Source organism: Narcine bancroftii, chromosome 4 (assembly GCF_036971445.1).
Source record: "Narcine bancroftii isolate sNarBan1 chromosome 4, sNarBan1.hap1, whole genome shotgun sequence".
Classification (NCBI taxonomy): Eukaryota; Metazoa; Chordata; class Chondrichthyes; order Torpediniformes; family Narcinidae; genus Narcine; species Narcine bancroftii.
In genome coordinates this window covers 187,827,086-187,841,795 of record NC_091472.1, presented here as the reverse complement: position 1 = coordinate 187,841,795, position 14,710 = coordinate 187,827,086, and the positions used below count along the sequence as shown (strand labels likewise).

At 39.2% G+C, this 14,710-nt stretch overlaps 1 protein-coding gene across 4 annotated transcripts in view; it reads right to left on the bottom strand.

The window, feature by feature from the left end:
• The window catches only part of rsrc2 (arginine/serine-rich coiled-coil 2), a 54,208-nt gene that overhangs the window by 16,862 nt on the left and 22,636 nt on the right, over positions 1-14,710 (bottom strand). For all 4 annotated transcript variants that reach the window (XR_011356259.1, XM_069933233.1, XM_069933234.1 and 1 more), the window contains exons 3-6: positions 13,983-14,029; positions 11,248-11,435; positions 10,227-10,955; positions 7,367-7,474 (exon numbers count right to left, since the gene is read on the bottom strand). Coding sequence is in view for 3 of the 4 variants with exons in the window: in XM_069933233.1 (XP_069789334.1) it covers positions 7,367-7,474; positions 10,227-10,955; positions 11,248-11,435; positions 13,983-14,029 (1,072 nt within the window). In the remaining variant the exon portion in view is untranslated. The remainder of the gene's footprint in view (positions 1-7,366; positions 7,475-10,226; positions 10,956-11,247; positions 11,436-13,982; positions 14,030-14,710) is intronic.

The window sequence follows — 14,710 nt, the reverse complement described above, 5'->3', positions numbered from 1 at the left end:
GGATGCAAGCCACAAATGCTGTTAGCCACAAAAAAACATGATGGCCAAATTACAGTTTGCAAAGTATTTAAAAGTGTAATAATATTAATATTTGGGGAGAATTTATAAGATTTAGAGTGGGTCACACACATTTTAAATCAGATTTTATTTGAAAGACTGAAGAATTCACATTGCAGGATCTCTGGAGAATGTAAGCACCTTTCACAAGTAAGTGTTATTTGAACTGACATCATAAAATGCTTGACCATTGTCTTGCTGGAGTCCTGCTGTCTATCAGTACCCTTTCTGCAAAGTGCTCATAGAAAGGTCACTCCTAGATTTTGTTTATCTAACAGATGGGAACAGAAGAAAGAACTCCTGTTGTATTGCTCAGGAGTGGGGGGGGGGGGGGGGGGGGGGGGGAAGAGAGAGTTAACAGCTCAGTCAGTGAGTCAGTCAGTATGTGGGACACTGACAAGTATCTGAAACGTGCAATCCAGGGGAAACTGTTTGAAACTGATGAAAGCAAGTTCCAGAGCAGTAGATGGCTGGAAGTGCTATCTGTCTGATGTTTCTCTTGAAATTGAGGAAGGAATGGAACTCTGTGGTAGCTTGAAGAAAGAGGTTACCATCTAGAAGACCCTGATGGGGCAAGTTTCATCAGCGAGACCCTGAGGTGACTAGTAGTGGTACCTCAGTTGTGGAAATCCTGGAGCAACAAATATATCTCTCTGCAAACCCTACAAAAACCTTCCTGAGCAGTAAACATTTATCTTTCAAGCACCAAGCCTGGTGAACTTTATACATGTTAAAATTCTGTGCACAGTATGGTCATTGCCTGCAACCAGAGAACTTGGAAGTGAGATTGAACTGTGAACCAAAGAACTTTTCTTGAATTTACACACACATTCCATACACTTGCACTTAGAATTAGAAGGGCGTTAATTTGGATTAGTTAGGTATAGAGTTAAGTTAATGTTTGCTTCTATTTTCATTTTTGAAGTTGATTAAAAATAACTTTTGTTTTGAAAGCCACTTGTCTTGGTGAATGTCTGCTGCTGCTGGGTTTTGGGGTCCTTTGGGCTCATAACAAAAGGGCCTACAGAATTCTGTAAAAAGAGTCTGTATCAAAGTGATGGCAAGAGCCAAGTGTGGAAGCACAAAGGAATTACCCAAGATCCAAGGCATACCATCTTATCTGTGAAACACGGGGGTGGGATTGTCATGGCCTGGATGTGTATGACTGCCACAGGTACTAGAAGTATTTATCTTCATTGATAATGCTACTCTGATGGCAGGAACAAAATGAATTCTGAGGTGTATAGAAACATCGTATCTGCTCAGGTTCAAGCAAATGCCTCCAAACTCATTGGCTGGCGTTTCATCCTACATGACAATTATCGCAAACACATTGTTAAAGCAACAAAGGAGATTTTCAAAGCAAAAAACTGGAAAATTCTTGAATGGCAAGGTCAGTCACCTGATGGAAATCCAATTGAGCATGCTTTCCATATGCTGAAGAGAAAACTTAAGGGGACAAGCCCCCAAAAGCTGAAGATGGCTATATTAGAGGCCTGGCAGGGCATAACCAGAAGATACTCAGCACCCGATGATGTCTAAAAATCGCAAACTTCAAGCAGTCATTTCAAACAAGGGATATGCAACGAAGTATTAATAATATTTGCTATGTCCAAATATTATGGTGTCCTGAAATGAGGGGACTATGTATAAAAAGTGCTATAATTTCTGCGTGGTCAAACCAAAATGTATGGAAATACCCTTTAATAAAATCTGGAATGTGTATTTTAATCTGTGGAGCGCAGGGGCAAATTAAAAAAAAATCATCTTTTCCCCCAAAATTGTGGAGGGCACCTATTCTACACAAACAAATCAAATGCTCCTTTCAAAATGCTGTTAGCAACTCAACTTCAACCATATAGAATGCTATGGAACTCAAATGGGTGTGGCAAGATGGCATAGAGTCTAGACGTGCAATCCCGACCTCTCTGGCCAGACTTTTAAATACCCGTTTTTTACCTCTGTTTTCAAGTTTAAACTTTTAAAATTTTAGTTTAAAGTATTAAGGAATTATTATGGCCACTAATGGTAAAAAGATTAAACCTCAAGTTCTTAAGAAGTTATATTTTTGAAGTGCTGAAGATTTGGGGCTTAGACGACTTGATACAGCCCCAGGCTCAATCTCTTCATTGTCTAAACCTCAAAGATTGCCTGTGGGAGCTGAAAAAAAAATATTGCTCACCAAATGAAGGATGGCGCTGGAATTACCCGTTCTCTGGAAGAAGGTGCGTGTTCCCAAGAAGTGGACCCCGATTTGGAAAGCCATTCAATTTCAACGGAGGGAGCACACAGGAAGACGACTCCATTGTTGGAAATGCATCAGGTAGCATTTCAATGAGGAAATCGTTTTTCTTCGTGAATTGATGAAAAAACAATGAGATGCGGGGGGAGACCAGCGTCGACCCCTGAGGAAGTCGGAGTGCCGTCGCTGGGAGTCCAGACCCCGCAGTAAAACTTTCAAAATGCCTTCTGTTGAGTCACAGTGTATGCAATTAAATGCTATTGTTCAAGCTGTTATAAAATCTTTGTTGACATCTCTAATGAATGAAATGGTTCAAATGAATGCTGGTATAAGTTCAGAATTAAATATGGTTAAGACACGTGTGGATGCATCTTATGAAGAATTTTTAAAAATTCAGACTGCTTTTTTTGGACTGTAAACAACAAGTGACTTCTAACACAGAAAAAGTGTTGAAGGTGAAAAAAATCAATCATAGAACTAGGAGAACGTGAGAAGGAGCTAGAAAGAAAAATAGATTACTTGGAGAATCAAAGCAGAAGGAATAATGTGAAAATTGTTGGTTTGGCAGAAGGTATAGAAGGATAAGATCCTCTTTGTTTTTTTAAAGACTGGATCCCGCAAATATTAGGGCAAAAATTTTTCTCTGGGGGATTGGTACTGGAAAGAGCCCATAGAGCTTTAAGAAGAACACCCTCAGCTGGTCAACCATCGAGACCAGTAATAATTCAATGTTTAAGTTATTTAGACAGAGAAGCAATACTTCGACTTGTAGTACAAAATGCGAGACAACGACAAACCCCATTATTGATTCAGAATAGCAATGTCTTTTTTTATTCTGATTTGAGTCAAGAGGTCATCCAACGTCGACGTCGATTCAATCCAGATAAAGAAGTTTTGTGGTGTCAAGGTTATAAGTCTACTTTTCATTACCCTGCAGTGTTGAAGGTGTTTTATGGAGACTATCAATTTTGGTTTTTTGAAACTGATCGTGAAGCAATGATTTTTGCTGATTCATTGCCAGATATAAGAGGACAAAGACATAGCCAACCATTATCTCCTAAAGAAAAATCTGGTTGCTCTAGAAACGGAAATGGCAGAAATGGGAAAAACGGGAATGGAAGGAGTCTACCTCCTTCTGAAATGGGATCTTCGAGTTTGGAATCTTCTGGATGAAAAGAAGAATTTTCTTATTCTATTTTTTTTCCTTTTGTTATTATGATATTTTGATGTTATTGATTGTTTGGCTGGGGAGGGAGAGATTTGCACTGTTCTTTACTAGTCATCAGCCACTGGTGGATGACCCACACCCAATTTTTGTTTAGGGGATTACTACCTTTTGGTAGATTTTGGGGGGGGGGGGGGGGGGGTTGTTTATTTTTTTAAATTTTCATTTTATTTAGTTTTTAATTTGTGATTTTGTTTATTGGAGGGCCTATATACGTTGATTTGAGTTTTTATTTAAAGATATTATTGGTATTTAGTAATAATAGTAGATATGTCAAAGTTGAGGTTTGCTACTTTTAATGTTCGAGGATTAAATAGTCCGATTAAGCATAAGCGAGTCTTGGCGTATATTAAGAAAATGAAAATTGATATTGCCTTTTTACAACAAACACATTTAAATGATAAGGAAAGCATAAAATTAAAAAGGGACTGGGTTGGGCATGTATATTCTTCTTCATTTAATTCTAGAGCTAAAGGTGTAGCAATTTTGATACATAAAAATTTATCTTTTGAATTACAATAAATGGAGGAAAAGGCAGGATGTATTCTTAAATTGGCTTTCTTATGGCTCTCCTTAGGAGAGTTGGCTGAAGGGGGGGGAGATTCTTTTTTTTAATATATATATATATATATATATATATAAACATTTTCATGTTGCTGCATATGTTATATTATTTGTTTTTTGAACAAGTTTTTATAAAAACCACTCACTCATACTGTGCTTTCCAGGTACTTACCATCCTCTGGGTGAAGGTCTTCACATCCCTGCAAAATCTCTTCCCCTTACCCTAAACCTGTGTCCTTCTGTTTTATCAACATCTGACAGGGTAATGTTTCCTGCAGACTACCCTATCTATACCCTTCACTTTTATATACGTCAAAAACATCCTCTTGTAACCTCCTCCACTTCTAGGACAAATCTAACTTTTCCAGCCTCCCTTTATAACTGAACAGTTCCATCCCAGGCATCATCATGGTGGATCTCCTTTATCACATCCTCCCTTTGTCTCAATGATCAGAACTGCACACAATACACCAACTGAAATCTGACCAAGGCATTATAAAATTGGAGCAAAATCTCCCTACTTCTTTATTCAGTCCCCTGACAATGAAGGACAGTATCCTATATTCCAACCTAACCATGTTATCTAGCTATGGATGTGCTCTGTTCCTCAATACTCCCTAAGACTATATCTTTTGGAAGTACTAATGCTGGGACATGCATGGTACAGTAGAAGTTTGAAAATCGATTGCTCAGTCCAGATTTTCTGGCAGTATTTTTAAAATTCAAACTTAAGGAAGAATAAAGAGATGAACAGGTCAATTTTGATCATTTATTGATTAGCAAATACAGCATGCTTCATTTATCAAAACAAGCAGTTTTAAAGAGAAATAAGTGGTTGTATGTCACCTCTGTGCATCAATGGTGCTTAAGCATGAACATGCACACAAAAGGCCGCTAAATTTTAAAAGTTTGAGAATTTTCGAGAAGTCCAGATTCCCAGGTGGTCTGGATTTATGGACTTCTGAATATGTCCCTGCTTCAATGGTACACCCAAATGCATCACCACCTGGACCTAAGGGTTTATTCACTCTCCTCTTATGAAAACCTCCTCCCTTTCACTGAATTCTCCAACTACAAAATCTTTTTTGTGAGAACCAATGAAAATTATTCATTTAGAATCTTCCCTATGTGAGCTCTACAAAAGGTTGCCTCTTTTGTCCCTAATAGACTCTACTTTTATTTTTTTTTGGTCCTTGTAGAACTCCTTTGCATTTACCTTAATCCAGTCTGCCAGTGATTTGTGACTCCTCTCAGCCTTCCAAATTTCTTTTTTTTTAGCATCTCCCTGCACATTTATATTCATGAGAGTGCTCCCTTTGATTAATTCCATGTGTTTGCCTTATCCTTCCTTTGCTCTCTTTATCCAACACTTAATATTCTTCAACACCCAGAGTTCTTTATTCTTGTTGCCACTGGCTTTTACCCTCACAGCAATACCTTGGTCTTGAATTTTTGTCAATTTTCTGATGCCCACTGTGCAGATGTAGACTTGTAGAATGCTCCCATTCTACCATCGTTTACCAGGTCCTCCCTCATATTAATGAAACATCCTTCCTTAATTTAAGACCATTATTGGTGATCTACAGCTATGCTTTTCCATAATTATTAAAAAATATATGGACTAAGAGTCACCATCTTCAAAATGATTCCCCCGGTGACACTCCAAGTGACTTGCTTCATTCCCCATGTTAAAAGTACAGTATTCTCCCTCCTTCATTTGTCAAGCCACATACTCTTATCAAAAAGCTCTTTTGGATGCACTTCAAAAATTCTGCCTCCTCTGAGGCAATCCCAGTTAATATTTGGGAAATTAAAATGCCCCAGTACAATTTCCCCCATTTTTATTGCCTCTCTCATATCTACCAAAATATCTACATTTTTGCTGCTATCTTCTGTTTATGGTAAGGAGACCAGAAACACACCCCCAAAGTGATAACACCCATTTTGTTTCTAATGACCTGGCCTAGTTTGAGGAGCTTTCTGGGAGATGCTCCTGGAACATTAAAATAGTGCAACCTTAAATTCACTTGATTTTCACTTGCTCGTTTTTTCCTGCCTACTGGACTTCACTATTTCGCCTTGAGGTGACTGTACCTTTACATTTGAACAATTTCTTTGTTTAGGATGCAAATCTTTGGTATTAGGGTACATAGTTTCCAATTATTCACAATAATATGTAAAACCATTCCAAAATTCAAAGGATCCTTGAACTTGTCTGGAGAAAATTATCTTTATAACAGGAAGAAGTCTCCAAATGCCTCAAGCATGGATTCAAAAGTATATCCTGCTTATTTTTTTGAATCCATAATAGTCATTATATACATTTTCCACCAAGATGGTGGAAAATCACTATAATTTCAGGAAGATGTAAAAAAAAAACTCAAAAGTCTTAACTTGGAATTAAATGCAAGTGTTAAACAAAAATATTTGTTTCTGGTTAGTCACTTACAGTAATTACCATATATACTTGTACAATAGTTGATCCCGTGTTAAAGTTGATGCCCCTATTTTTGGCCCTGGTCATTCGCCCATCTGAGTTCCCAATGCACAGACTGCCCACCCACCTGACCTCCAGAAGCCCCAAATGCAGATCCATGTCCCAGCCACCCATCCACCTGATGCCTCAAATGTGGATCCTCACCCTGACTGCCTGCCAACAGGAGCTCTGGACGCCTGACTGCAGGTCCTTGCCTCAGTCGCCCTGCCATCTATCTCCTGAGGCCCTGAACACAGACTTACCACCTGGTCCCAGCCATCCAAGCTCCCAACAGCTTGAAGGACGGAAGTTCTTATCGCGGTCAAATTTGGTATCCGTGTAAGTCGACCCCTCCCCCCACCGCAAATTTGACTTGAAAACTGGTCTCCAAAACTTAACAAATATATATGTGGTAATATGCAAATTTGTGGTAAAAGCACAAGACACCACCTCTGCTGACGTTATTAGTTTAACAGGCAACAAACTAAAGACAAAAGCTCCTGAATCAGTCAATAAAATCATTCTAAATGTTAAGACTTGTGATTGTTGTTCAGGTAATTGGCTTATTGGCCATTGTCTGACCAGAAGGTAAATGAAGGCAGATTTTTTTGAATAATGCTACTGTATCAAAAGCTAATGGAAAGCCAATGGAAGTAGAAAGAGATGGATAATGGAAAGATGAACTGCCTCACTTGGAAAAACTCAAGTGAATCAACACAAAGTGGAACAAATAGTATTTGTGACATACTAAATATAAGCTCAATATTAGCACCTTAAAATTTAGACCAAAAGCAAAAATTACCTGCGAGCTAATGCTTCTTGTGCATCCATGGCAGCATTACGGCCTCTAAATGCTGGGGGAGTTCGGCTGCGACTCCTGCTTATGCTAAATTTGCGTTTTCTTTTTTCTCTGCAGCACAAATGTTAATTTATGAATAAAATCATCAATAGCTTTTTTTCATTTCAATTTCTTTGAAGACCACAAAATCTAATATATTAGAAAGGAAATAATTTATTGAAGCATATTTTTAGAACCATAACAAATAACAGATCTTTGAGATTTATATATAACCACACTGGAGAATAGTAGTTTATAAATATTTATCTCCATGTTACTCTCGAACCAAATATCAAAAATGAGTAAATACTGCAGCTGAATTTGAATAGGAAGAAATTGAACCCACAGATTCTGGAGTTCCAACATGGTCTGTTTTTAATTTAGTATTTAGTTTCCACCGGCTGCAGATTTTTTGATTTACATTGGTCATTTGGTTTGTCCCTCCCACCCCACCCCGCATCCTACCAAACAATTATTGTGAACTGCACGCCTGAGTCCAGGGTACCTTGATTAATTTCTCAGTATATTCTTGCTCATGTGATTTATTTTCAATTACATTTTCTAATGTAGGTAATGAAAGACAACACTTGAAATCCGATGAATTAGAAAATCAAAGTTGCTATCCGAGAAGATGACATCACAATTTTTTGTAACTTAAACCCTTCCCTCCCCTATGTTGTAAGTGGAGTTGGAAGTTTTTCCTCTTAAGGATAATCTTAGATGCATGGTCTATAGACAGGGATGTATCAGAAGCAGAAAAAAGGTTGTTGCTACGAATTAAGTGAAAATGAATGTACAGGTACACAATCCTTTATCCGGAACCCTTGGGGGATAGTGTCCCGAATTTCAGATTTTTCCAGATTTCAGAAAGCCAGATTTAAACCCACCCGAATTGTGCTGCCATCTACCCCCTTTGCCTGCCCGACTCGAGCTGCCATCTCCCCCTTGCCTGCCCGACTAGCGCTGCCATCTCCCCCCTCGCCTGCCCAAATCGCGCTGCCATCTCCCCCCTCGCCTGCTCGACTCGCACTATCAGTCCCCCACCCTTTGCCCTCCAGACTTGCGCTGCCGGTCTCCCCCCTCGCCTGCTTAACTCGTGTTGTCGGTCCCCCTTCGCCAGACTTGTGCTGTCAGTCCCCCCTCGCCCGCCCGACTCATGCTGCCAGTCTCCCCCCTCTCGCCCACCCTGCGCTGCCAGTCTCTCCCCCTCGCCCACCCAACTCGCGTTGACGTCTCTCTCCCCACTTGCTGGATTTTGGAGCTTTCCGGATTTTAGATGTCCAGAAAAAGGATTGCGTACCTGTACTAATTTCAGGTTACGAGTCTCCTCTTCTTCTGTACCCTTCTGCTCTTCTCCCCCCTACCACCTCCTTTTTGTCTCTTCCCAATCATCCCCATTCCTCTTTGGTTCTATGTTCCTCAACCCTGTCTCCCCAAAATGTTCTTCCCCTGCCCCCAAAATCCCAAATTCTGTTCTATCTCACCTCTCTTTCTCCCACCATTCTCTACTTATCAAATTCCAGCACTGGTAGCTTTTGTCTTCTAATCACCCACTTTAACCTGTATGAATCATCATCCACCAAATTGGTTTTTCTTGCTTCTCTCCCACTTTGGCATCTGCCTCTCATCTGGTTTGCCAAACCCCTGCTTCATCCCTCCCACCCTGTCTCTTTACGCTGCTCCTGTATACTTTCCTCAGTCTCAAGGAAGTTTTTCAGCTCGAAATGTCAACCAGTCTTTTTCACCCACTTATGCTGCTCAACTTAGTTCCTCCAGCAGACTGTATTTGGCTTCAGATTCCAGCATCTGCGGTATCCTTCATGTCTCCATGGATGCAAGGTTAAGATCATCATTGTAAAAGTATCAGTGGAAGAGATGTTTGCTTTGGGAAATAACAAAGGTATCTCAGTGGCCTTGTGCTGCCAACTAGCAGCCTGCAATTGTTCTTGGTAACTAGTTCAGTTCTCTGAATACATTTTGTATTTATTTTCACATATATTCCGTCATTGCAAATTTTTATTGTGCACTTCAATTTTTTGTTAGCGATTTGGGAGTTTTAAAACAAGTTGCTCTCTGTTAGATTTCTCATGCTGTACCATTCTGGTAAACCTACCTCCTCTGCACCATCTCCAAAATCTTGACATTTATTCACATGTGTGGCACACAGAATCACCCAAATACTTAAACTACAGTTTCAATAATACTTTTTCTGTTTTATTTGTGTTTATACTGTGTTCCTATTTATGACAGAAGGCAACCAGCAATCTGTCTTGACACCTCCAAACATCAGACTAAAAATATCCACCAATTTCAGTTATCTGTCATACTTGACTCATTGGCTACTGCCATCTTAATAAGGATTACTCCAAATTGAAGGACCACCCCACCCCAATTCACAGCTCTGCACCACTTCATTTTTCACTTTCTCTATAATCCAACTTTCCAAGACTGCTGCCCTCTTGAAGATTCTGCCCTCTTCAGCATCTTGAATTTTAATCACTTTGTCATTTATGGCCAAGCCTTCACCCAACAAGTCATCAATTTTTGAAATTTATTTTCTAAACTTCTTCAATCTTTTTTTTTTTTAATCCCCTTTAAATTGTAAATTAAAATCTGACCAATCTTTTGGTTCTCTGTCTGAGAATCTACCAGGGTGACTCAATGCTAAATTTTGCTCAGTAATGCACAAGGTACTACAGATAATATGTTGATGCTAAACTGTATCCTGAAGAGGGATTTATTAGCCAGTAAAAAGAACATTTGGAGAAGATTTAAAAAAAAACCATGCCATTTGTTTTATACAATCAAAGACCAATAAACTTACTTGCTTCTACTTCTACTCCTGCGTGGGCGGTGCCTTGATCGTGATCTTGAACGAGATTTTGGTCGTCTTTTTTTTTCTCTGGTTCTTGAATGCCTGTCCCTGCTCCTTGAGTGTCTTCCACGACTCCTCGAGCGCCTGCCTCGACTTCTCGAGCGCCTGTCCCGGCTGTGAGATCGCTTATCCTTGCTTCTCGAGCGCCTGTCTCGGCTGCGAGATCGCTTATCCTTGCTTCTCGAGCGCCTGTCCCGGCTGCGAGATCGCTTATCCTTGCTTCTTGAGCGCCTGTCCCGGCTGCGAGAACGCTTATCCTTGCTTCTCGAGCGCCTGTCCCGGCTGCGAGAACGCTTATCCTTGCTTCTTGAGCGCCTGTCCCGGCTGCGAGATCGCTTATCCTTGCTTCTCGAGCGCCTGTCCCGGCTGCGAGATCGCTTATCTTTGCTTCTCGAGCGCCTGTCCCGGCTCCTTGACCGCTTATCCTTGCTCCTTGAGTGCCTTTCCTGGCTTCTTGACCGCTTGTTCTTGCTTCTTGACCGTTTGTCCCGACTCCGTGATCGCCTATCCTTGCTCAATCGCCTATCCCGACTCCGAGATCTCTTGTCCTTGCTCCTTGAATGCCCATCCCAGCTCCTTGAACGTTTGTTTCTGCTTCTTGACCGCCTATCCCGGCTCCGAGACCGTTTCTCTTTGCTCCTCGACAGTGATCTCTTCCTCTCTCGACTGCGATGTCGTCTAGGTCATGACACAAACAGAAATTCACACATTTGTGTTTACATAGAGCAATGATACATAGAACCTCCAGATAAACTATTCCACTGCAAGATTCAAATTATAAATACTTCCCCATTAAACAAGTTTTGAAAGAAACAAAACAAAACTGAACAAAAAAAATAAAGCGCTGGCTTTGGATCATATACAGAATTACTATTTCAAAACTTGGCAAAAGAGTTTCAATCAAAATGCTAAACAGAATACAACAAGGCTCAAAATGTTCAACTAAATATATTAACAATACAGTACTTACCTCTCTCTTGATCTGGATCTGGAATAACTTTGGGCCTTCGAAGGCTTCTTTTCTTTTCGCTTTGGTCTGTCTTCTCCATTTTCTGTTGAACTTAATCGCTCTCTCCTTTTGTTGTGCTCCTTGTCATTTTGTTCCTCAGACAACTTGGGTTTTTTGGTAGATTTCTCTTTTAAATCCCGTCTTCGTTCCTGTTTTAAGAAGAAGTTGGTTCTTTCAGGAAAATAGTGCAACAAAAAGAGTTAGTATGGATACTAAAGTACAAAGATTTAATAGTGGGTTGTAAAAGCAACAATTCTTTGAATGTCTCAGAGGGAGTGAAGCAAAGTGCTCTCAACATTCAATGCTTTTCACAACACACCAAACCCAAGAAAATGAATTATGCTGATACATGTTTGAAGGGCTGATAACCTGGTTCTATTCTTGCAATATCAATATTTAGTACACATGAAACTCTAGTTCTGGATGCCATGTTACTGAGAAAGCACACCAACCATATTTGAAATAAAACTGACTCAATACAATCTCGTATCATATGTCTGTCATATAAAATTTCCAATTATCCAGCATATGATCTTAGACACAATATATTAAAAACTGATCAATTGACCAAGAGTAGTTCAGTTATGCCAGCTTGTTAAATATTTCATTGTCACCCATCACTTTCAAAAATATTGACAACTGATGATTAGATTTTCCTGTCAGCAAAAATCCTTACAATGTAGAGTTAAGTTCTGACCCAAACTTACTAATCTTGAAAAAAAAACTATCTTTATCTCTACAAATTCACTGTTCCCTTGTATCCAGTTCCCATTTTTTCCCCCCCAAATTGTGAAATTTGTAGAACTGCACATACTATTTCTAATCAAACAGCTTTTAATGCTTTGGGAGTTCTTGTGAATTCAATTATATTAAATGCTGAGACATTATCAATCTAAAACCTTGTTTTCAAAGCACTTTTACAGAGTTAACCAAAAAGGTGCAATAACAGAATTATATTCTACTGTATGTTCAAAAAGTTTACAATTTACATTTCCATTCAAGAAATCTTAATCACAGCATCACCCAGCAATATACAGGGAGTTAACATCATTATCGATACCCTACCTCTACATATACTAATCTACTTCAATTATTTTAATATTTAAATTCAACTAGTGAAAGGTACTTCTATATGTAACCATTTTAAATAATGCTGGTAATAAAGTGAAGCTACAGATATCTTATAAAATGAAAGTTTTGTTGTTATCAATTAAGAATACCAAGGATTTACTCTGGATATAATATTTACTAAGTTTTACTCTGTAAAAATCAAGCAATCTGCTATCATAGTAAGTGTAGAAAAAACAAATCGAACTAAGTATGAATACAAAAAGGTTTACTGCAGTACTGAATTAAAAGAAAATCAAAGCAAACATGAACTACTCTGTAGGCTGGATCATATCCTCAAACTTGGTTTTGTTGAGCATGAGAACATTTTATGACACTAATTCTGTACACATTGTCTTCTTTTAAAAATTCAAAATACAAACGTCTTCAATTTTGTTAGGCATTCCCAAAATTTAGTCATGGTGCCACAATGACTAAATTATTTGATTTACAAGCCATCAACCCTACCTGGCACTCTCACCTTTCACAAATCCCTGAAAAAAAAATAAAGCATTTGGCCATACCACCAAATGACATTACAATCAAGTCAATTCTACATGCACACACATACCTACCACAAGATGATCATCAAACTGCAATTATGACCGAGTTGCACCCTGCTGTGCAATTAACCACTAAGACTGTGGTTGTGAGACAGGAAGAGGAGCAAATGTACTTTGAACATTTTATCTTATTGAGATCTCAATTCCTTTACTGATTACAAAGATCCGTGATATCAGTGTAATACAAGCCGCCGAACAAAACCTGTTAGCATTACTGATGCTTAGAAAATATATTTTGGCACGTAAGGCAAGAAAGTTTGTTACAATTTCATCAGCAACAGAAAAACAAGCTAGTTCTTGGATAAAGCCCAGCAAAATACATTAGCAATAATAATACAAACTAGAAAGCAACATTCATTTCAAACTAGCCAAATCTTTGTAGTTAATTTTTTTTAAAAAAACTGAAAAATTAGGTTAATTCCTAATTCAATGTAGTTTGTGGGGAAGCAACCCTCCCCCAAAAACCAAATTGAACTGACAACCGAGTAGCATAAATAAAGCAGATTTGCTGGATGATTCTTTCAAGTTAAAAAGCAAATATGAGTGCAAATGGCTGATATTTACCTTTTCAGGAGGTAGGCTTATATTTTTTGCTATTTGACTCTGCAGCGTCTTCCGCTCGCTGTGTCTCTTCGTGCATTAGCACGCTGAGTACGATTCATTATAGAAATGTTATCATTTGATCTACGTATACAAAGTAAACTTTCCAAATACAGAAAAATGCCAAAAATCTGCATTCATACCCTCCTAAATTGTCAAACCACTAAATATTAAAACTGTTAATATCTGGTCAATTATAACCTATTTACTCTATTGTTTTAATTAGAACAGGGAAGAAAATATTTATACCAGTCACATGCTTAGGTAGAATATTGTACTTTGCCATGACAGTTAAGCAATTTTACATATAATTTCCATTTCTTTTGGTACTTACCAGTCCAACTGTCAGTAATCAATTAACATAACTCTCATCAGAACGACATTAGGTTCTTAAATTACCAATATGCTACAGAAAGTGTTAATTACCTCTTTGCTTCTGCTGCGACTTCGTCTGGGTTTTCGGTTTTCACTTTCTGAAAAATGAAAAACTGCTAACTCAGAAGAGTTAAAAAAAAAATTCGAAGCATAATTGCAAAAACTGAAAAACAGAAATTGCCCGAATTGCCTCTTACAGTCAAAAAAAGAGAAGCAAAGGAAAATATCCCCCCCCCCCCACCCCACAAGTCTCTGAGTATCTGAGGAGTCGCTTCCTGCAGCCAGATTTCAATCCAAATCCTTGGCAATCTGAGCTCCAGATCCGAACTTCTGACACAATCAAGAAAGCTTCAGCGCTTTTAGCAACCTTTCGTATCCTGGTTCCAATACCTGGTACCCCTTTAGCCAGTCTCCAGCCATTCAATGTCTGGTGTGAATCCCTCAGCTGCAGTTGCCAGCAGCCAGTGTGGGTTCCCTGCCTCGAGTCACCAACAACCCATCCCCTGGGTGTTCTTCAGCCACAGAACCCCTCACCTGTCTGCCGCCATGGTCACCGTCCCATGGATTCTCTCTTCTGCCTCTTCTCAAATGGGGAGGGTGGTTTCCCTGTTATCTGATGCCCTGTGCCAGCCCCCTGCTTCTGTGGAATCTGCAACCCCTTGTGACTGCTGCTGTTCATAGGTACTTGCATCTTTGGCACAGATTGCATGGTCAAAGAATTTTTAAATAAAACTACTATCGGCTCCATTGAAGCCTGTATGGAGCTGATGTCTGCTGGA